We start from the raw sequence: 24,529 nt of genomic DNA on the forward strand, positions 1-24,529 counted from the left end.
TCTGTAAAAAAAACCGAGTTTAGGCCTACTTATCTAGGTAATTTTATATAAATTTTATCTAATGCCACAGGCTGTTCCTTTTACCTCCCCGGAAGTTTTCACTAATAGCGAGTTTTATTAAATCCATGTTTTTAGTAGATTCTGGTATTCAAAGAAAGTTTATAATAACATGTTTTTCTTATGCTTAGTGTAGTTTATCCCAATTGGTGTTAAAATATGTGAAAAGTAAAAAAATTATGCAGCGTGCATCCGAAAGCAAGCTCCTGTCGTTGATTTCGGCGGGTGTTGTTATTAAATTTAGACTTACCATCACAAACCTTTATAATCTCTTTATTCATTAACATTATTTATTGACAAAACATATATCTGAGGGAGAAATTTAGGTTAGTAAATAAGTTTCAATACACATTACTTGGTAATTATTTGAAAACAATGATGCTATTGGGACAAAATATTTGCAACCAATCAGCTAGCAGGAAACTTTTCCGAGCTAAAAGGGCACCCCTGCGAGTGAGTGCAAATGTGCCTCGGTAAAAAAAACTGAGTTTAACACATCATATATTTTCCAAATGGACTGCAACTGAGTCAAATCACCAGGATACTTGGGAAGTTCTAATCTGGGTAAACTTCACTTCTGATTTATCTTTACTGGAAACAGATGCCGTTTCGGTCTCAAGTGCTAACTCCTTTCAAACGTTTGGCTGCTTCAGCCCTGACCTGTCAGGCACTCCTATGAAATCTATCGGTTTCATCTAAGTATGCCTCTAAATCAGCAAGGTCTATCTCTAACTCCACTGCTGCTTGAAAATCATCTATAATTGCTAGTCTTTTACCAAAAACACTAACTGCATTCTCTAAGAGTTCGCTATCAGAAGCGTCGTCACGTAACAAATCGGGCAACTCATTAACAGAGAGTCAACCAACCTTTGGCAGCCAACCTTCCCCTCAATAATTCCTCTGTTGTTGTCATATCTACGCGTTTCACAACTAAATTTCTTAATATCTTCTAAAGGTACTTATTTCCGGGTGCCCAAAATGCAGATCCTGAGGCATTCTCAAGGCTAAAATGAAGACGGTCGGGTTCATAAAAGAGAGGCAGCCATCTTAAATATTACTCTCGTTAAGATCGAGGATACAAAATGCGCAGTTGGAAAATAAGCACTTCTTTGTTTGTGCATTACATAAACTTCATAATGGCCTAAACAAGTAAAGATTTTATTTCAACCTCTTCTCTTAAAGGTTTACAGCACAAATACAGGAAGAGATATATTAATAAATACACAAACAAAACATATATAGAGGAAAATGAGCACATAATTGGTAGGGGGTAACTAAACAAACTAACGAAAGACTCAGACTACACTTATATTCTTAACACAGACTATAATAGCTGATGTCCCGAGAGTCCTGTTAAGTTCAGAAAGACTAAGAAGAAGACCCCATGTTGGGTAGGTCAAAAATAAAACTTAGGATTCTCCGAATCGGGCTCCCTCTCGGTTTGGGGTTCCAAGGTTCACTTTGCAAACGCAGTTGTGGCTAAACTACACTCTTCGTGCAAGGTGAAGAGCTATTTAACTTCAAACAGTTTTACTGGCTGTTTTCTTTCGTATTGTTAATCCTTTTTTCCAAATGACACTGAATTCCCTTATTATTTATTGTTTCCCTCTTTTCTTAATTATTTAATCGTCTTTACTCTTATTTTCTTGACGACTTCACTAATTTCAGTGTTCGTTCTAAGTATTACCCTTTTCTGCAATAAATACTTAAAATAATTCTTTGCAAGTATGCACTTTAATGTTGCAATTTTTCATTATCACTTATCACAAACACTTCCTTTTCTGATTACCTACAAAAGTTAAGCTGATGCTACTAAGTTCGTGTGTAATTTCTACTTTACTTTTTACCCAGTCCAGGAATCCACAGTCTCAGTCTTTTCCTTCGTAGCTTAATCCCCATTCGGTCTCTTAATCTGGTGTTGACTGTACCAGGCTATGAAGACGCTTTCACCATCATTCATGTCTTTTTCCAAAACTCTTCTTTCGGCCTTCATTAAGTTCATCCAGCGAGACCTGTTTATTTGTTAATTCATTTTTCGTTTTCTTGACTCGCTTGTTCAGCGCCATTTCTGTTTTTTTACATCCCGTAAGCGTTGATAGTCTGGCAGCTGTGTTTCCAAGGGCTCTTTTTCTAGGTATATCTTTGTTGTATCTTGGCAGCAGTAACCTACCGTTTTCCACATTCCTTCCCCTATCAGTGCTTTAAATTGTATCTACATATTTTACTTTCGATTCCTGCTTTAAGAACCAGCCAATGAAGCTCAATAAAGATTGGCATGACCCCATCCCATCGGGATTTATTCACTACTGAACTGAACTCTAGAGCTTTTTCAGTAAATAATTCAGTAGACCATAGTACTGTAGCTACCGTTTCTAATTTAAGCACAGTACTTTGTCCATAGTATTAGTCATTATTGAATAAAACGGACCTTATTGAGAAAAAAAAAAAAACAGAAAGTAACTTCACTGTGAACGACAGATGGGTTGCTCAATATTTTTGTTCTTATTCAAAATGAAGAAGATGCTCCGAATGCAAATTATGAGAGAAGCCGCGCTCACATGTAGGAACTGTTTACAGTTGACGAAGATTCATATCTGATCACGAAGGACAAAACACAAGAACTTGTTTATACTCGTTTATGAAAAATGAAGGGAAATACATTCGGTATTAAGAGGAAGGATAATGACCAATGCATGATGGAGATTATGATGGTCCTGCGTTCATCCTTAAAGATTTAGTGTCCTACTTCGACTGGAAGGCAAAAAACAATCTTCTTCAGTAAAATTACCATGGCTTTTTACTATTGTCTATTGTATTGCGAAATGATGCATGTGCCTTAATCGCAAATAAGGCTCCTTTTTAGTCTCAACACGCGTAGTAGCACGGAAAAATTATTAAGAAGACATTGTTTTAAGCTACAGTCATGGCGTTCATAAATTATTGGGCGGTATTCAAATACAAGATGAAGCTACGGAGAGATTATAAAATTTTATGAATGCTTCGTACTTTTTCATTTCTTAGACCAAATAATGCACGATACAGATGATAATTACCGTTTAACAGGAATACGGTTTTTGTACAACTTCATTTCCATGATACATGTATACTAACCAATTATTTAAATGACACGTATCCGACTATCCGAGTAAGGCTCGTGCATGGATAAAACGTTGTGCAGAACCTAATTCCTGATATACGGTAATTATCCACTGTATCGTGAATTATTTGGTTTACAAGCAAAAATATAATAGGAATCTTTATATATATATACGTATATATATATATATATATATATATATATATATATATATATATATATATATATATATATATATTCCTTAGGGCAAATCGTGATGTACATAAATACTGGAGGTTACACGATCAGTGGTCAGGCGTGTTACCGATAATTTGAAACACTCAACTTTCACGCGAGAGTGTGTGCTAATCCCTGCTAAGTGAGCCTTGGATGGAGAAAAGCCAGTTATAATACTATAAGATTAGAAAAGGCCACAGTAAGATTCGAAAGGTGTGATTGCTTTTCGGCTTTATAAAGGAAGTGGTAAAATTCTTTTAGCCTAAAACCAAATTTTAAAAGTTCAGAACTGGGCTAATGTTGCATGAGCAAAATTGGAAATTTTGATACTTTAGTGACATAGTGTCACGAAAACCTCTGAAAATTTTAGGATGACCTCAGACGAATTCCCTAAGCTTATTCAGCACAACTTGGTGAACAATGTTGATTTTACGCAGACAGGTATCCTTTCTGCTCTCTACTCTTGAGTCTGCTGGGGGAACTCAGTGTGCATCCACCAGGAGCATCATGCTGTTGACTTGGATTTCTTGAAAGTAGAGAATAGCACCTTCATGAGGATTTATACTCTTTAATGAGTAAACCCCCATAAGAGGGCAGTGCCGTCTGGGTACCTTACGTGGCGCCCTGTAGACATTGCTAAAGGGTGTTCGGCCCTTAGCTGCACCCGCCTTTTAGTCTTTTACAATACCTCTCCATTCCCACTTCCTTTCTCCAATCTTGCTCTTTATATATTACTTCTTAGTGGAGCTGTGGGGGTTTTCTCCCAATACCACCGATAGATCACTGTGCTTCATCTCTTTTATTTTCTGGCTCTCTTTAGCTTGCTGTCCAATCACTCCAATTCCCTTTTTTCACTGTCTTAATAGACGAATGGCCGAAAGTGCCCCGGTGCTTGGCTTGACAGTCTAAATGTCATAAATGAAATGTAAGAAAGTGTTAAGAAGCCTTATACACAAAAATAGGGGTATGAATTGTAATTCCAGAAGGCAAGGAGCCAGTGCGCCCGACCTTCTGAAAGGGCATAAGAGATCTTAGAATTCAACAAGATAATGTTACCACTTCATGTAAACCTGACTTGCCGTGTCTTAATCTTCAGAATGATAGAAAGCGCCATTCTTGAGGCAACAACTTAAGTACTGGAAAAAAGTTAGAAATTTCATTAAGTGTAAATAGAAAAGTAGATTTTATCTTGCTATTCTAATATTGTCTCAGAAATTCGATCAGTTTTCCTTCTGCAAATGAATTTTCGGATCATTATAGATGATTAATAATGGGGTAACAGAAATAGAGGCTTTATGTTGTATAAGAACAGTCCTTAGTACAAATTATATGAAGCTTGTTCATTGCATAATGTTAAGGAATAGACCATACATTGCAACGCAGGGACTTTAAAAAGGCTTTACTATCGAAAACTTTAAAAGATAAAACTAAGTCTCTGTTGGTAGGACCGAGTGCAGATATCCACACCAAGCTTCTGTTCATTACTTCGGGCTACCTTTATGCAATAGCCCCTGATGGCATAAAACTGGCTTAATTTCAAACCAACCACCAGCGGATAAAACGATTCAGCTGCCATTGACTGTTATTTTCTGATTACAGAGCATAATCACTCGTCTTTTTTCACTGAATGCAATACTGGAAGATATTTACTATGGGTCAACGGCCGAGGTTCTTAATAGCTTAGGTTAGATTAGGTTATGAATGTTGCATTAAGTTCATGTATGGCTGTATTTGCCTCCCAGCAAATACAGTCATTCAGTGTTTTCTCATATTTATGTGAACTAAGTGGAAAAGGGTCAAATAAAAAGAGCAACAAATAAGTACATTTCTTTTATTTAATCTTTTGTGCATATGTTAGACAAATTCTAGACAATTATTACCGTATTTGCCAGCACATTTGACGCAAGGCACATTAGACGCATCCCCGATTATACAAGGGTAAATATTTAGAAGAAATATATTGTGATGGCAGTGAATCAAAATAACCTTCAGATGCTCTACTCCCGTGTTCTTTGGGATAGCTATGATATCGTGCATGTATTTAATGTTGTTCCAATGCCTCTGTTCCTTCTGTGCCTGGGGCTTAAACTTTTAGGAGCTCCTATGGTAAAAATGTTCAGGGGATAAACTGACAACTTCAATTTGTTATTATTGACATCTCTCCACTTCATGCACGTCGATGGCTTCAGGCATCGAGCTAGGGTAAAATCCATCGCTTACGTCTTCCATTTCCCATTCGATTACTAAAATCATTTTGCTAATTATAAAGTATGAGAAAAGAAATTTTCACAACCAGTCAAGATAAACATATTGAGGGCATAAACATATGAGGGATGCTACTTCTGTAGATGCATGGATTGCTTGGAGATTGTAGCACTGTTACCACTATTTGTATTTACCATCTGATTGTAACAAAATAATTTTGCTAATAAAATATGGGAAAACAAACCAAATCTTTGCAATTTATTAACAAAAACCGATCTAAGGAGTAAATATAATGGCACACATGATAAAATAGGAAAATATGAAGAATGTTACACCCAGATAATGAATGCAATCATGAGACATTGCCAATGATGGCTAGCTGTTTGTATAGTTATTGTCTTATTATTTTTACTCCAGAGGAAAGACCAATTACAGAAATGCAACAAAAGAATTGCTACCATATTAAATTCGAGCTACAGGTCATGAACTGTGCAAAAAGGTACAGAAAAAGCCAGCTGACTTCTCAAGCACCCATGTCCTAGATGTTTCTATGATGTTTACTACGACCGCAATAGATGCAAACTAATTTTCTAATCTGTTTTTAAGGGAAAGACCGCGTATCATACGCCGGAAAATACGGTATGTGAATGTCATTTAATTAAAATTAATTAAAGGTTAAATCAGTAACTCGTTAAAATGACGTTTAAATCAAAGATCTTATAATCAGAATGATATTCAAGTTTAGTTATTTCCTGAGACTGGCTGTCCTATCTTACCATCAAGCTGATTAGCTAAAACTTCAGTAACATCATTAAGTGTCAATTGTTGGTATTATGGATGCGCTGACTACTGTTTTGTTTTATTTTTCAGATGCATTTTTCATAAAGAAATAGTTTTGGTATAAAAATATGACTGAAGGGTACTTTATAATAAAACATGTGTAAATTCATTATTATCGCCGTCTCTCAGGAAGCCATGAAAATCTAGTTTCAGGAGCTATGAACTGTATGGAACACAACTGTCGGTGCTGCCAGTATTTCAGCAGAGCATGATTCCCAACATGTTCGTTTTGGTGGTGCTGAAAACAATCGTCAGGATTCGGTACACCACTTCTTTACTGTATTTCTGTTGATATTGTAAGTTTTGCTTATTATCATAATATTCTTAAAACAACATATTCAGACACTGCTTACAAATCTCATCATGGAAATTGGTCCTCAGGTGAAGCCACCATACCTGTGAGCACTAAATGTTTTTCTGCTCACCAGTCTGTGCTTTGGGACACTTGCAAGACTTGTCAATCCTTATTATAAGATCTTTTGCTTTGAATTAGCGTTTTTATCATATAATACAACTATAATAACACATTCATTATACTTTTGCATTTCGTACAACTTTTCAAAATTTGTACTACTCAAAATACTCATTATGAAATTTTCTAAAATTACCATTCAAAACACCTCTGTTTAAGGAGTATAAAACTGTAAATGCCGTTACAGTATTGCTTTCAAAAACCAATGACTAACAATACGTGTAATATTAATCTTAAAATCTAACATTCAAAACTGTATTAATAGTACTAAAGCATTGAACCACAATACATTTATGAGATCCAATCTGATAATGCCTCGTTTAAAATTCTGTTAATGTTGATATAACAAAACCTTGATAAAAACATTCTTGCAAAAGTTCAAAATCCATAAAATGTTTAGTACTATTTCTACATAGAAGAAAGATAATCATTCAGTGTAATATTCATCTAAAATGGTTCAAAACAAAATTCTAAAATCCTAACCATAAACAGTCAACTTATAAAAATCCACAAACTCATCACCCTCTTCACATCTCTGCACAGTGCTTTAAATTTAGGATTCCTCAAAAGTAGGAAGCACAGAGCATCATGATATTGCCATTTATGTAAATTTTTAACCTCAGTGTCTTTTATGAGCCAATAATGATAATAGTAAGTCTTACTTTTCAATCAAATTCAGAACGTTGACATAACGGCTGTACCTGCGCATGCATCAAATGTGTTTACTTCAGCACTTTGTTGCTTTATCTCAAACAACTTACATTTTCATTAAGTGTGGCTTGTTACTTCAGTACAAAACCTCTTGCATGAAGCATTTCATTGCCTTAACTTCTTGTCAAACTATCTTCAGTCTCTGGGCAAAGCATGAACCCCAACATGTTCGTTTTGGTGGTGCTGAAAACAGTCATCAGGATTCGGTACACCACTTCTTTACTGTAGTCCTATTGATATCGTAAGTTTTGCTTATTATCATAATACTCTTAAAACAAAATATTCAGACACTGCTTACAAATCTCATCATGGAAATTGGTCCTCAGGTGAAGCCACCATACCTGTGAGCACTAAATGTTTCTCTGCTCACCAGTCAGTGCTTTGGGACACTTGCAAGACTTGCCAATCCTTATTATAAGATCTTTTGCTTTGAATTAGCGTTTTTATCATATAATACAACTATAATAACACATTCATTATACTTTTGCATTTCGTAAAACTTTTCAAAATTTGTACTACTCAAAATACTCATTATGAAATTTTCTAAAATTACCATTCAAAACACCTCTGTTTAAGGAGTATAAAACTGTAAATGCCGTTACAGTATTGCTTTCAAAAACCAAAGACTAGCAATACGTGTAATATTAATCTTAAAATCTAACATTCAAAACTGTATTAATAGTACTAAAGCATTGACCCCACAATACATTTATGAGATCCAGTCTGATAATGTCTCGATTAAAATTCTATTAATGTTGATATGACAAAACCTCGATAAAAACATTCTTGTAAAAGTTCAGAATTCATAAAACGTTTAGTACTATTTCTACAGAGGAGAAAGATAACCATTCAATGTAATATTCATCTAAAAGAGCTCAAAACAAAATTCTAAAATCCTAACCATAAACAGTCAACTTATAAAAATCCACAAACTCATCACTCTCTTCACATCTCTGCACAAAGCTTTCAATTTAAGATTCCTCAAATGTAGGAGGTACAGAGTATCATGATATTGCCATTTATTCAAATTTATAACCTCAGTGTCTTTTATGCATCAAAAGTGTTTACTTCAGCACTTTGTTGCTTTATCTCAAACAACTTATATTTTCCCAAAGTCTGGCTTGTTACTTCAGTACAAAACATCTTGCATAAAGCATTTGATTGCCTTAACTTCTTGTCAAACTATCTTCAGTCTCTGGGCAAATCCATGAGATGTAAATCATGAAGATTTTTTCACACATTACAGAAGAAGACATAACCAAGTTTTTATCATTCTATTATATCATTCCATTTGAGCATTTTTACTATTGCAGAACACCTCTGTAGTGCTAAAGTTAAAAGAAACATCTCAAATCAGTATCAAAATCGAAACACTTACTCCATGCAGACCCGCTATTCCTTCTGAGAGCTTCATGAGAAGAATAGTATTTCTAATATTCAATTTTGTTCAAAAATAGCATGTGCCTCCCCTACATGCCTATGTATGAATACCTTTAGTGAGTTAAACCAGTCACAGGAGCTGATAACATTTAGAGGATCCTATATACCTTCACAGTTCATTCTTTTTTCCAATCTTGAATTCTGTCCATCGGAAGTGTCGATGATTATCAGACTTGCTGAATCTTCGTCTGTGCAGCCTGTATTCTCAAACATTCTTGACATATTGGGACTTTGATAAAGGTCAGGACACTGTGAAACACCGGGGTCAATATAGAAGCGCACGTATAATCGAGACGAGGGTTTTCGGTAAAACAGAATGTACCGTACGATAGTACAGTAACTGTTACCCTGGTCTGCGTATTGTCCAGTAGCGTATAACTAAATGAAAATTAATTTTTCATTAATTAAACAAAGAAGCTTCACCAGGGTGACATGTAGTGATATCTAACCAGATGTTAGTATTTTTTCTATAAAAAGATTTGATGAGGGTTAAAAAATCAGAATGTGATGAAAAGAGGACGGCCATTGCTGTCTTTTATTTATTACTGTCGTTGTCTGTGACTCAGGGTAGCGCTCATGAAGGGTAGCAAAAAAGAACAGGACGGTTTATAATAAAAAAATAAGATAAAACAAGTAAAAAATACGCCGAAGTTTTTTCGGCGCAATCGAGTTTTCTGTACATCGTATAATCAAGGCCACCGAAAACAGATGTCTTTCAGTGGTCTCGGTATAATACAGTATGAACTGCGGCCCATGAAACTTTAACCACGAGCGGGTGGTGGCCTGTCCTATATCGTTGCCAGATGAACGGTTATGGCTAACTTTATCCTTAAATAAAATAAAAACTACTGAGGCTAGAGGGCTGCAATTTGGCATGTTTGATGACTGAAGGGTGGATGATCAACATATAAATTTGCAGCCCCCTAGCATCAGTAGTTTTTAAGATCTGAGGACGGACACAAAAGTGCGGACGGACAGGCAAAGCCGGCACAATAGTTTTCTTTTACAGAAAACTAAAATACAAGAATGTTACACAGAAACGGCAGGCATTACATTACAAAAAATATTAACGTTTCGGCGTGTCTAATTTCGTATTATCAACCTCTAAGGGTTGCTAGAGATCAGAAGGATACCGCAGCCAGTTGCTACTTTCCATGTGAAATCTACCGAGCCACTACCTTATTAAGTTAAATTCAAATTGTAATGAGAGAATATACTTAATTGTTTCTCAAATAAAGATCCTGGAGGATTCTGGGTCACAACTTTTAAGAGAGGAAAGGAGAGTGAGAGAGTGCGTTTGTATTTTAAATTATAACTTGTACATAAATTCTTTCAAGTCGCAGATGATGATTTACGGTGAGTAATTAATTAGACACGTTCAACAATACAACAATACTATTTTGTATGATGAAGCTTAAATTTATTGCCATTTTATCAGTGCAGTAATCAACAGTAATATTCGCTCTTGGAATGAGGTCCCCACAAACCCCATCTATATCCAGCAAAGGTCTGGCCCTGCCTTAGTGTCCTCTCAAGTGGGTATAATGCAAGATTATCCTCATGGAGAAGGAAATGTCTTGAGAATGTTGGGGAATACAAAACTCAAATCCTGTGACTTGTGATTCTGAAACAGCTGTTGGAAAACTGCTGCTTTTGTCAGGTTTAACTTAGATTTGTTGAAGCCCTGTTCCTTCTCGAGCTCCTGCCAGTTGCTCTTGAAGCTGAAAAGTTTGAACGAATATGTTTACTAATTAGATAACCAAACCAAAAAATGAAAATATTGCATAAGTATCCTTAAATTCACACATTCCAGTCATTGTGATTCCCCAGTGATAGTCATTTTGCAAACGCTCCCCCTTCTAAAGCACACATCAAATGTTAATTTAGCTGTGTCCCTCCCTTCCCCTTCCCTCTTCCCTCCACTTCCCCATCCCTCTTCCATCCCCCTCCCCATCCCCTCCCCATTCCCCCCCTTCCCTCCTCCTCCTCCCTCCCCTCCCCTCCTCCCCTCCCCTCCTCCCCTCCTCCCCTCCCCCTTCCGGAGCATGTGATCAATTGTTAATTTAGCTATGTTCTCCTCCCCTTCCCTCTTAACTTCCCTCTCCCCTCCCCCTTCCAGAGCACACAATCAAGTGTTAATTTAGCTGTGTCCTCCCCCTCCCTTTCCCTCTTCCATCCCCTCCACTTCCATATTCCCTCCCTCCCTTCCCCCCTTACCCTCCCCTTCCCTTTGCCTTCCCCTCCTTTCCCATACCCTTCCCCTTCCCCTCTCCTTCTCCTTCCCTCTCCCCTCCCTTTTCCATTTCCTCCACTTCTCCTCCCCTCCCCTTTGCCTTCCCCTCCTTTCCCATACCCTTCCCCTTCCCCTCTCCTTCTCCTTCCCTCTCCCCTCCCTCTTCCATTTCCTCCACTTCCCCTCCCACATGCCTTCCCCCTCCCATCCCCCTTCCCTCTCCCCTCCCATCCCCCTTCCCTCTCCCCTCCTCCCCCTTCCCCCTCCTTATCCCCTCCCCTCTTTTGAAAAGAGGGAATTGCAGGTTTGGTGAAAGATGTTATTACAAACATCCCAAGATATGTCACAATTATGAGATCTATGGCAAATGTGCATATCTAGATGGCTATGAAGAGGAATGCAGCGATCTACATCCAAAAATATGTAGAAACTGGAAAGAAGGAAATGGATGTAGGTTTAATAAGAAATGTAGGTACATGCATCCTGTAGCCATGAAAAACCAAAATCAAAATCAAATACATATAAAAAATCAAGGTAAAAATGAATCAAATAAAGAAAGGAACAAAGATCATGTGATGAAGGCAAAAAGCAGGCCAACAACGCATTATGAAATGTCAGTACCACGATATGAGGCATCAGCACCTAGATATAGCACAAGGAACAAGCAATGTATCTATGATGCTGGGGATGGTGTAGATATGGAGATAAAATGCAGGTTTATGCACAAAATGAATAAATATGAAGCTGGAAGATCAAATATAATGGAAAAGTTGGATTTTTTAATGTACGAATTTCTGGAAATGAAAAAAGATCAACATATCAGAACAGGAAAGAGACATGGGAAAATCCTTATTATTACCCATATTAGATAATGGAGATAATACATGAAACCATCATAGTGATGAACGTGCAGGGTTTAGTTTCGAGTAACTCAAAAGAAAGATAGAGTTCTTAGAAGAACTAACCCAAAATGAAAAAATAGAAATATTGAATATAAGTGAAACCTGGTATTCCCATGAGACTGGTAATGATGACCAGATAAAGGGTTTCCAAACTTATAGATCAGATAGAAAAAACAGAAATCAAGGGGGAACCGCGATATATGGGAGAGATGCCAATCAAGGAAAAATCTGTGAGAAATATAGTAACACAGAATGTGAATTAATAGCGGCAGAATTTGAATCTGAAAAATTAGTAAACATTGTAATATACAGACCCCCTAAAACTAAAGAGTTTGACATAATAATTGACAAATTGGATGAAATATGTAGAAATCACAAGGACTGGACTATACTCCTATCCGGAGACTTTAACTTTCCTTTTGTAGAATGGAAAGAACAAATAGGAGACTGTGGTTGTATTTATACATATAAAAAAGAGAGCAAAAGTAGTGCAGAAGATAAGAGGCAATTTGAAAAGCTATTAGATATGCTACTAGAACATAACATTCAGCAAATAAATCACCTACCAACAAGAAAGGATAATATTTTAGACCTAGTATTTGTGAATGAGGTGAACTATGTTAAAGAAATAATAGTATATAACACGAGTATTTCGGACCATAATGTCATAGAAATAACAGTCCGTTCCAGAACACACGAAAACAGAGAAAAGCAAGAGACGAAAAAATGGGAAGGATATGGAAAATACAATTTCTATAGTAAGAATATAAATTGGACAAAAAAAAATTAAGAATTAAACAAAGAATGGGAAAACATATTTGTAAGTGATAATATACAGGTAAATACCGATATATTATATAAAATATTAGAGGAAATAGTGGAAAAATATATACCGAAGAAAAAAAGTACACATCAGTCACGAATTCCAAGAGACAGAAGGATCTTGTTCCAGAAAATCAGAAAGTGGAAAAAAGGTCTTGCAAAAGAAAAGAATGCATGGAAAGTGATGGAACTAAAAAGTAAGATAGAAAATGCAGAACAAAAGATTATACAATCAAAAGAAAATGAAAAATGGAACCTAGAAGAAAAGACCCTACAAAATATCAAGCAAAACCCTAAAATTTTTTTATTCATATGCAAAAAAGATGAATAAAATAAGAGTAGAAATAGGCCCTCTAAGAATTGAAGGGCAATTAACGAATGAAAAAAAGGAAATATGTAACATACTAGCAGAAAGATATAAGAGAGAATTTACACCTAGAATTGACAATGAAGATAATGATACAGAAATAAGAGATGAAAATATTGAATACTTATCGGATATAGATATTACAGAAGCCGATATTGTGCAGGCTATTAATGAAATTAAAAATGGATCAGCAGCAGGACCAGATGGAGTACCTGCCATATTGTTAAAGAAAGTGGTTCATTCAATTGCAAAGCCACTAGCAATATTATTAAGACAAAGTATAGATACAGGCAAGATTTATGATGAGCATAAATTAGCATATATTACTCCTACTTTCAAAAGTGGTTCAAGACTAGAGGCAAGTAATTACAGGCCTGTGAGTCTGACATCTCATATTATGAAAGTATATGAAAGGGTAATGAAAAAAAATATAATGAAACATTTAATGAAAAATAGATTGTTCAATATAGGACAACATGGTTTTGTACCCCGAAAAAGTACACAAACCCAACTGTTAGTCCACCATGAAAGCATATATAAAAATATGATAAATGAAAAAGAGACAGATGTGGTTTACCTAGACTTTGCAAAAGCTTTTGACAAGGTAGATCATAATATATTAGCGAAAAAAATTAGAAAACATAACATTGTTGACAAAGTAGGAAGATGGATAAAAGAATTTTTGCAAAACAGAAAACAGATAGTGATTGCAAACGATGAGAAATCGGATGAAGCTATGGTAATATCCAGTGTACCACAAGATACGGTGTCAGCTGCATTGCTGTTTGTGATTATGATCGCAGACATAGACAGTAATGTTAAGGACTCAGTAGTAAGAAGTTTCGCAGATGACACAAGAATAAGTAGAGAAATTGCTTGTGATGAAGATAAGAACTCGCTACAAAGAGACCTAAACAAAATATATAAATGGGCAGAGATAAATAGGATGGTATTTAACTCTGATAAATTTGAATCAATGAACTATGGTGATAAAGTAGGAATGCTATATGCATATAAAGGACCTAATAATGAGACAATCACAAACAAGGAAACAGTTAAAGACCTTGGTGTGATGTTGAATAGAATATGTTATGCAATGATCAAATAGCAATTCTATTGGCAAAATGCAAAGCAAAAATGGGAATGTTGTTCCGGCACTTCAAAACAAGAAAAGCTGAACACATGATTATGCTTTATAAAACGTATGTACGTAGTCCACTTGAATATTGCAATATAATATGGTACCCACACTACCAAAAGGATATTGCACAAATAGAGAGTGTACAAAGGTCATTTACAGCTAGAATAGAAGAAGTTAAGGACCTTGACTACTGGACTGGAAAAGACTACAATTCTTAAATTTATATAGTCTTGAAAGGAGAAGAGAACGCTACATGGTAATTCAAGCATGGAAACAGGTAGAAGGAATTACCGAAAACATCATGGAGCTAAAAATATCAAAAAGAGCAAGCAGAGGTAGATTAATAGTGCCAAAAACTATACCAGGAAAATTAAGGAAAGCACACAGGACATTAATCCACCACGCACCAGCATCGATAATGCAGCATCTATTCAATGCGCTACCAGCTCATCTGAGGAACATAACAGGAGTGAGCGTAGATGTGTTTAAGAATAAGCTCGACAAATATCTAAGATGCATCCCAGACCATCCAAGACTGGAAGATGCAAAATATACCGGAAGATGCGTTAGCAATTCTCTGGTAGACATCAAAGGTGCCTCACACTGAGGGATCTGGGGCAACCCGAACGAACTGTAAGGTCTGTAAGGTAAGGTCCCCTCCCCTTCCACTCCCATCCCCCTCCCCCTGCCACCTTCCCCTTCCCTCTCCCTTCCCTCCCCTTTCCCTCCTCTACCCCTTCCTCCTCCACCCCTACCCATCCTCTTCCCCCTCCATTCCTTCCCATTTCCTCCCCTCTCCTACCTACTCCCCTCCCCCTCACCCGCTCTTCCTTCCTCCTCCCCTCTGCCTCCCCCTCACCTTCCTCTTCCCCTCCCCTCACCTCACCCTCCACGTTCCCTCCCCCTCCCATTCTTCCCCTCCACCTCTCCTTTCTCCTTCCCTCTCTTCCCTCTTCCATCCCCTCCCACTTCCTGCCTCCATTCCCCTCCCCCATCCCCCTCACCTCCAATTTCCCTTCCCCTCTCCTTCCTACTCCCTCTCCCCCTTCCCTTCCTTCCCCTTCCCCGTCCCCTCCCCCTTCCCTGTAAACGATATCCATTTCGTTAACTACAATCATAAATCGGTTGCAATTTCTGTCAAAACTAAAAAGTATAAAATAAAGAATATATACAATTTTTTAAACATTCTTTCATTGAAATTCACTAAAAAGTAAAAAATATTTTTTGAGAAACCAGGATTTTCATACAAATGCTACAAGAAATAAATTTTCCTTCAATTAGTCAGTCTACAAAAATAAAAGCGTGGGCCCAAACATGGAAGGAAATGGCACAAGAAATAAAAAAAAAATCTTTCTTTTTTTGGAGCATTTCCTTCCACGTTTGGGGCCCACGCTTTTATTTTTTGTAGACATGATCAATTGTAAGAAAATCCTGGTGTGTCTCATATTCTTTTTTTTTTTTTTTTTACTTTTTAGTGCATTTTAATAAAAGCATGTTTAAAAAAATTTTATATATTTTTTTTATTTTTAGCATTACTCTCTGAGCAGGAACTTTCACTATTATAAGCATTATTGTATATTTACGTGGAACCAGCTCGAATAGTCATTAACTTGTCAATGAACTGTCACAGAATGGATTGCAAGAGAGTGAAACAGTTTCAAGGCAGTTAAAAAAATTAGGAAAACAACAAACTATGAAAAATATATCAATCTGAACGGCTAATTATATGCCAATTGACGCATGGCGAAGAAACCATTAAACAAATGAACAATAACACCCATAGAGTTGCCATGAAGATTTTTTCGCACTTTTACAGCAAAAGCAGCTGAATAACAGACTTCGGTTTCCTGGAGGTATGACATGGCAGTTCAAAAGAATGCTAATACTGAATCACTGTAGATCGAGTAGGACGATGCACAGACTCCAGAAACCCGAGCAATAAAGGCGACAGCGAGTGCGGGAGTTATGGAAATCAGTTACGAAGTCTCTGGTGCCCATAGGTAGTTTTTTTTTTCTTTCTTTTTTCTTTTGTTACTAGCGGTATATATCCGCAGCCGATATCATCAAAGTATTATCCTTGATAAAGATTGGCCAGTGAATTTAAACTGTAACCATAACTATCTTTACGAAACCGGCTGCGGACGTTTTCCGTTAGTTCTTATATGACAGACTATACGTTACAAACTTCACATATAATGGACCTTCTGCAAACTAGATCGAAGTAGTATTGAAATTAATAAAAGCAAGTCTGGTTTCACGATAACCAAGGTCTAAAGTGGTAATGGTGTTTTGGCTGTGACGTGAGAGATCTGTAAGGAACTGTCAGATCTGTAGTTGTTTCTGGTATGTACTACACTGACCGTCAAGAAGCTTACGTTTAATTCATGTATTTCAAGGCTTGAAGGTTAACAAAGCCTTTAAATCATTGAGTCTAGAGAGTCTAGATATTCTATTAAAATGTGAAATTCATCACACGCAGTAATTACGTCCAAATCATGCGCTGTCTCTCTTCATTGAGACTTTTGCGTGCATGTGAGGCTTTACAGTCTTAAAGGTACAAGTTTTCTGAGAAAACTACTACTACTGCTAATAATAATAATAATAATAACAACAATAATAATAATAATAATAATAATAATAATAATAATAATAATAATAATAATAATAATAATAATAATACAGATAGAAAGACGACTACAGCAATATTTTAATCTATTTTTAGTATCAAGCGCATAGAAAAAATATATTTTTAATTTCACTTCTAAAAATAAACAGCCGAGAATATAGGATTAAAATACATCATTTATGGATTTTAACGTCCACGTCCTTAACTTACCTCTTCGTAAAAAGTAAGGACAACCTGGGAAAAGTACATTTGAATGACTTCTGCAATCAAGAATGTGATGAGCTCAGCAACGATTAGTCCAATATCGTGTATAAAGTGGGCAACGACGACAGAGCCGATGAAGGTACAAACTAATGCAATAACCTGGCCTGCCAGGAATGGAACCAAGTAAGATGGCTTGTTCTGCAAAAAAAAAAAAAAAATTAAAATAAATAAATACATAAAAATCGTATTTTTGTAAATTATCAAAACGCCAATAAGCTGAAGCCTGTTCTCATGAGAAAGACGGTGTTGTTACTTAATAAAAGTGGAAAACATTCATTAGTCACTTGTTAAAAAAGCGATTGCAGATTCCTTAACTGTGAAAATGACTGAATAATGAATAAAATCACATAAATAACAAAGAAAACCTTAAATGTTATCAATTCTACCAGAAGCACTGAATATAAAGAAATACAGTAATCAATACTTATTGCTACTTTGAGGTTAACATTAATTACAGTTACAAGGTACATAAGAATCACGTTAACATTGTAAATCGATAAGATTGTCAGCGGCAGTAGATATTTCATTCGACATGACGTCATAATATAAGCCTTCTTTAAGGTCACAATTGCGTCACTGCAAGAAGGGGATTGAAGAACACCGGAACACCAAACAGCGAGGACCGAGCTCTCATCTGTTTTTCAAGACGTGCTCTCCTCCGCAGGGGCTAGTGCCGTCAGTGGATCCCACGCGGTGCACTGTAGGCTCACTAAAGGGTTCACCTTTAGGCCCTTAAACCTCTTCTCATTCATTCATAAGGTCTCTCTGTCTTGCTGTCCATTCACTCCAATTTCCTCTCTTCACTCTCTTTAACGCTGAATGGCTGAAGTTGTTCCAGTGCTTGGCTTTTTGGCCTAAATTCAATGTATCCAACTCAAGAAGTGCTTTTATTTTTCTCTCCCCCCTACCCCCGAATTAAAGGAACTTTTGTTTCTTAGAATAAGGAAGTTTTTTTGCAAGAACTACGCTGAAACTGAAAATAATTCTGATACCTTGCATGTTATTTAATCCTACCTTCTTTCAATGACAAATAACCGAAGAAGGTCAAGTGGGTTAGTATGAACTTGAAGAATGCGAGTTCTAATCCAGCTACGGACAACAGAATTTCTCCCTTGATTCTTCATTGGGATCTTAGATTTTGTGGTGGCAAACATATCCAAAGTCGAGAAATTAAGAGGTCGTTATCTTTATTACAATTACATAAGAATCTGGTAAACAGTAACCATTAGATTAAATACAAATACTTATACAGTATATATATATATATATATATATATATATATATATATATATATATATATACATACATACATATATATATATATATATATATATATATATATATATATATATATATATATATATATATATATATATATATATATATATATATATTTCACACGCCACCACAGGTGAAAAAATAAGAGACAGTTTGTAGGTCTTGAGTCTTGACTGGTTTCGACTTGATTTCTAAGCCATTGACGATGGACTGATACATAAAGGGAGAAATCACAATGTGTATGACAGGGGGACAATACAAACCGTTGGACACTGAAAGCCACGCCTATCAGGTTTCAGGGGGGAGTAGAAAAAACTGATTGATACTAGTGGCCCCTTATCTTACCAAATATGATAATACTTTTTCCATACGTAGCTATTAACTTCCTTAAAATTTAAACATTTTACAAACTTCTTTCGAAATTACAGGATCAAGATTATACAGACCTTGACTGATATTCAAGTTTCGACACCTTTCTTGTATGAAGCTAGAGTCAGTTATATTTCTTTCCAGTGTATTATTAGAATACACTCTCTTTTATTCCCCTGCCAGTCGATTGCATGACTGATCTCGCCATGTACGAAAATTCCACTGTTCACTTGTGCACATCTCACACATTTTTTATGCTGCTATATTCTCCTTTCCAGTGTTTTTCCAGTTTGACCGATATAAAGTCATCATAAGACTTAAATGGAATTTTATACCCAATCCTTCAGTATTGTCTGGAGAGTTCTTTGTAAGCACATGTTTCATTACTTTCTTGTTCTTAACTGTTATTTTAACTCCAAAGTTCTTGAGATGGGGATATCTTTCATATCATTATATGGTGCTACAAGCAAATTTTGTGTGTTCTGTGTGTGTATGTGCATGTGAGATGTTGAAGTATTTGACCACATACAGTATGTTACAACGTAACCATAAAAGGCTTACCTTCTTAATGCCCTGCAGAAGAAAGATGCTCAGAAGTACAACCACTAGACTTAAAAAGTCCCAACCCATACTAGAGGCACCCCTAAAAGAAAGAAACAAAGGAAAATTAAGATTACATACATGCATACATACATACATACATACATACATATATATATATATATATATATATATATATATATATATATATATATATAAAGTATATAATATATATATAAAGTATATAACTCGTATTCAGTGATCTCGCAGGTGGCGTGATCATTACGTTGGCAAATACCTTTCAGCTTTCGTTCGTTCTCATTTTGAAACAGATTTATCATTTTTGTGAAGGTTAACCTCGGCCGGAGCAGTGCCTCGAGGGGCGACTGAGATGTGATCGGAAGTCCATATGACCTGTGACAGGGTGTGACGATCGTTGACCCTTATGGCATTGTGAGTACCGGATTTCTCCGATATGTCGCCATGGATCTTTCCCAGGCGAAGTGTAAACGTGCCCGGAAGTAAGTGCATTCGTGAGCTGGTAATGACGAGTTTTGCTGGAGAGAAAATATGTGAAAACTAGATATTGGGGCTTGATCCGTTGTAGTGCTCAATTTGAGCAGTGCATCTAATTTTCTTTGGAGATGGGTCCTCCAGTTTGCTGAAGTGAGTAATGGGCTTTTATAAGATTGTTCTTTTTATTTTACAGGTCCGAGTGAAATTATGTTTCCTTTTGCTAACTGATTTTATGTTTTTGGCTCTCATTTATTTTTATGTGACTTTTATTACCAGTTTACTCACGTCATTTCAATGAACTTTTCTGGTTGTTTATGGGATGATTCTTCCTTAGCAGTGACGAGTCTGTGTGAACTCATTTCAATGGGCATAATGCCCTGGGTTGAAGGGCATGAGAGGATGGAGTGGTGGTCATGTCGACTAAAGACTCATTTCAACTGTTTTGACTTGACTTGTTCAGAGATATCCAAATGGAAAAGAAAAACATAATTGTATCACCTTCAATGAGTTTAGTTAAAGGTCTTTTCTTCCGCCTTCTTCAAATACCTAACAAAATTGTGAATTTCCCAAAAAGGTTTATTAATGCAATTCACGAAACGAAGAAAGATAAAAGTTTGCTCATTACTAAAGCCGACAAATCCAATTGTTTTGTAATAATGAATAAAATTAGCAATGTTGAAAAAATGGAACACTTATTATCTGATTCTAGTACTTACAAAAAGCTACGGAATTCGGTTCAATAAAAGAGAAGGTGTCAACTATTGGCCCATCCTTACCTTACATGTACGGATGAATCAAAACACATAAAAGAGATTTTCCTATACGGCCCATTAACAGTTCAACCATTTCTATTAGTTATAAACTTTTTAAATATCTAGTTAAATTACTATCACCTATCCTGGGTACTATTTCATATTCCCATTTGCAAAACTCTGTTGATTTCTGTACTAGACTTTCCCATATTGAATTATCCAATACTGAAAGAGTAACCAGTTTTGATGTGACATCTTTATTTACTAAAGTTCCTATTAATGACTTACTTCAATATTTATCAAAACATTTGGACTTGTATAATCTAGAACTACCTACCAATGTTATTATTAATTTTATATCCCTTTGTATAAAAAAACTGTAAGTTCACTTTCAATGGTAATTTTTATGAACAAATATTTGGCATGGCTGTGGGGAACCCTCTTTTGCCACTTTTGTCTAATATTTACATGGAATTCTTTGAATCTAGACTTGTTCCAAGAAACCTGTTCTCTAAGGTGTTTTGGGTTAGATATGTACAGTAGATGATTGTTTGTGTATAGTAAAAGAAAATGTAAATATTCCTGATTTCTTGCAAGCAATTAATAATCTTATACCATCCATAAAATTCACAATAGAATATGAAGAAAATAATTGTATACCATTTCTGGATGTCTTAGTTATTAGAAATAACACCAATTTCTGCTTTAAAGTTTATAGGAAACCCACGAATAATTTGTCATATATTCGTTTTTACTCTAACCATGCTAAACAAATTAAGGTGTCAACATTTTCCAGCATGTATCTTAGAGCTCTTAGAATTTTTAGTCCTGAATTTTTGGAAGAGGAGTTTAAAATTACTGATAAAATAGGAGATTCATTATGTTACTCTCCATATTTTATAGTACTTTGTAAAAATAAAGCAAAAAAGACATATTACAATCCAACCAGTGTTAACAAAGAATTTCATTCCTGCAGTGCCCATTTTAAAAACTATTGATATTAACTTAGCATTTAAATATAATGATATTTTGAGAAATAAACTAATCAAGAATAGCCCGTCTAATTCAAACAATATTGTATACAGTGTTCTTTGCAAAGAATTTAATAAGATTTATATTTGTCAAACGTCCAAAGGACTAAAATAGGAAGCTCCCAACACAAATATGCCATTTCAAGAGGCTTATCAAATAATGGCATTGCTGATCATTGGCTTAAGACAGGCCAAGCGATGAACTGGGATAAGTCAACGATAATCTATAAGGTCAATGACCATCGGAAAAGGAGTCTGCTAGAAACTGTTCACTGAAACTACGTCCACCAGGAATGTTAATCTCCACCCAAGATTATCCCTTGATCCTTTGTCCCTGTCTTATTTGTTTAAAGGACACGCTGCCCAGATTAACAAACTGTAACCCTGCTCTCACTTCTGTTTTTGTATATAAGGATCTGTCAACTTCTTTTGTATTCAGTGTGAACTTAAAAATGTAGAATAAACTACGAAAGTACTTGTTCAAAGTCCTGGTTTTGACTCACCTTCTGATGTGGATTTTATAATATATATATATATATATATATATATATATATATATATATATATATATATATATATATATATATATATATTATATATATATATATCTATATATATATATATATATATATATATATATATATATATATATATATATATATATATATATATATATATATATATATATATATATATATATATATATATATATATATAATTACAACATATATATTATATAATATATATATATATATATTATATATGTATATATATATATATATGTATGCTTATATTTATACATATATATACATATATGTATATTTGAAGAAAACAAATGTACCGAATGTTTAGAAATACGCAAAGCAGTCAAATGAAAACGCAATATTTATAAATTGCCCAGGAAACTGACTTAAGAATACTGGGCAGTGTGTGCTGAATAAACTTACATGAGAGGCGACAATTACAGATATTATTGGACTCACAAGATTTTGCTACTTTGACATGAAGAACTATGGCAGCCACTGTCGTCATTACAACAGAAAGTGCAGAGAGAATCTGGAGAAAAGAGATCAGAAAAGAATGAACAGCATATCTAAACAAATAAGAATAAAATAAATTTGGCTTACTGGTATAATCTTTACAATACCTATATATATATATATATATATATATATATATATATATATATATATATATATATATATATATATATATATATATATATATACATATATATTTTATCACGAAGTGATCAAGCACCTGGTTATTACACAAATAATAAGACCAAAAGTTACCTTACTTCAGCCAGACACTTGAAACCTCATAACAAAATTATTAAGACTGAATACTCTAAAAGTACAGCCATCCCATAAAACTTACTTATCACTTGAGAAAATCAATCTAACTTTATCAAGTTATGGGTGAGGTAACAACCAAGAAGCTATAAACAGACTAATGGAAAATGGGCATCACTTCAACAAACACTATAACGGTTTCCCTGGTTCTATTTCACCTAGATAAGTCTCAGGTGAGCAAACAGATATATCACTTACCTTGTACACATTCGTTAATTTCTCTAATCACTGGTGGTCAAAATGAAACACTGTGCTTTTAAAACTTTAAACAGACAAATTTATTTCTAAGTTCAAAAGTTATATGCAGAGTTCACAATCTCAAAAAGATTTACAGTTATCTAAAAACAGTGTAAAACTTAAGTATTTCTTAATCAAGATTAATTCACAAAACTTTAATTTATTAAGAAAGCAATTTGGTTAAGTAAGATTCAAACCATTAACTTTCACTCAAGTTTTAACCATATACCTGATTAATTAAACCCAACACAAGTGTTCACTAAACATCAATAAATGGAAGTCAATACAAGTACTCACTGAAATCTCAATAATAAGTATGCACTGACAAAATGTTAAGCAATCACCAACACAAAACTTTAGAACACACTGTGTAATGATAAAATTAGAGCAATTGATAACACAGACATATAAGAATGAAATATGCAAAAATGGAAATATACCAACAGCCATTTCACTAAGACAAAAATATGTTTAAAGATTATATCAATCTTTCAAAAGATTACCTTCACTTTTAAAAAAGGTTAAATTCACGTCTTCCTAAGACTTTCTCAAAGACAACACTGCCAAGTCACAGTGATATAGACTTAGTAAAGTACAGTTAGCAGTAAGACATCTTAGAACTCACTCAAGTTGTAGACATAAATCTGAACCACTAAACCCAAGTCTTCACCAAAACATTGATAACAGAGGTCAACATAAGTATTCACTTTTAAAGAGAGTGCAATCACCTCTTAGTAAAATAATAACTCTCTTTTACTTAAAGCATCACTTTATCTCTTAACATAATAAAAACCAGTAAACATCACATTACCTTTTACAAGTGGTACACCATTATACACTTTACACAATGCTTGCTCAATATAAATACCTTAGATCACTCTTACAAAATGTATACACTTCGTGGGTGAATTTAACAAAACTTGTATATACAGGAGAGCAACCAGTATAACACCCTTATAAATGAATGGTAATTGAGAGAGAGGGAGAGAGAACCTTAGGCCAGCAATCCCTTTGCCTGACTAACTGTTTCTGATTCAGTACTCCTCTTTTATCCTCT

General features: G+C 35.1%; 1 protein-coding gene across 1 annotated transcript in view; it reads right to left on the reverse strand.

Annotated features, from left to right (window-relative positions):
- Positions 1–5,216: 5,216 nt before the first annotated feature.
- The window catches only part of LOC136826806 (uncharacterized), a 52,817-nt gene continuing 33,504 nt past the window's right edge, over positions 5,217–24,529 (reverse strand). Inside the window, exons 3-6 of the mRNA XM_067084247.1 lie at positions 22,864–22,936; positions 19,603–19,684; positions 17,340–17,531; positions 5,217–10,759 (exon numbers count right to left, since the gene is read on the reverse strand). Of these exons, the coding sequence (XP_066940348.1) occupies positions 10,706–10,759; positions 17,340–17,531; positions 19,603–19,671 (315 nt within the window). The 5' untranslated portion in view covers positions 19,672–19,684; positions 22,864–22,936 and the 3' untranslated portion in view covers positions 5,217–10,705. The remainder of the gene's footprint in view (positions 10,760–17,339; positions 17,532–19,602; positions 19,685–22,863; positions 22,937–24,529) is intronic.

Source organism: Macrobrachium rosenbergii, chromosome 41, assembly GCF_040412425.1.
Source record: "Macrobrachium rosenbergii isolate ZJJX-2024 chromosome 41, ASM4041242v1, whole genome shotgun sequence".
In the NCBI taxonomy this organism is placed as follows: Eukaryota; Metazoa; Arthropoda; class Malacostraca; order Decapoda; family Palaemonidae; genus Macrobrachium; species Macrobrachium rosenbergii.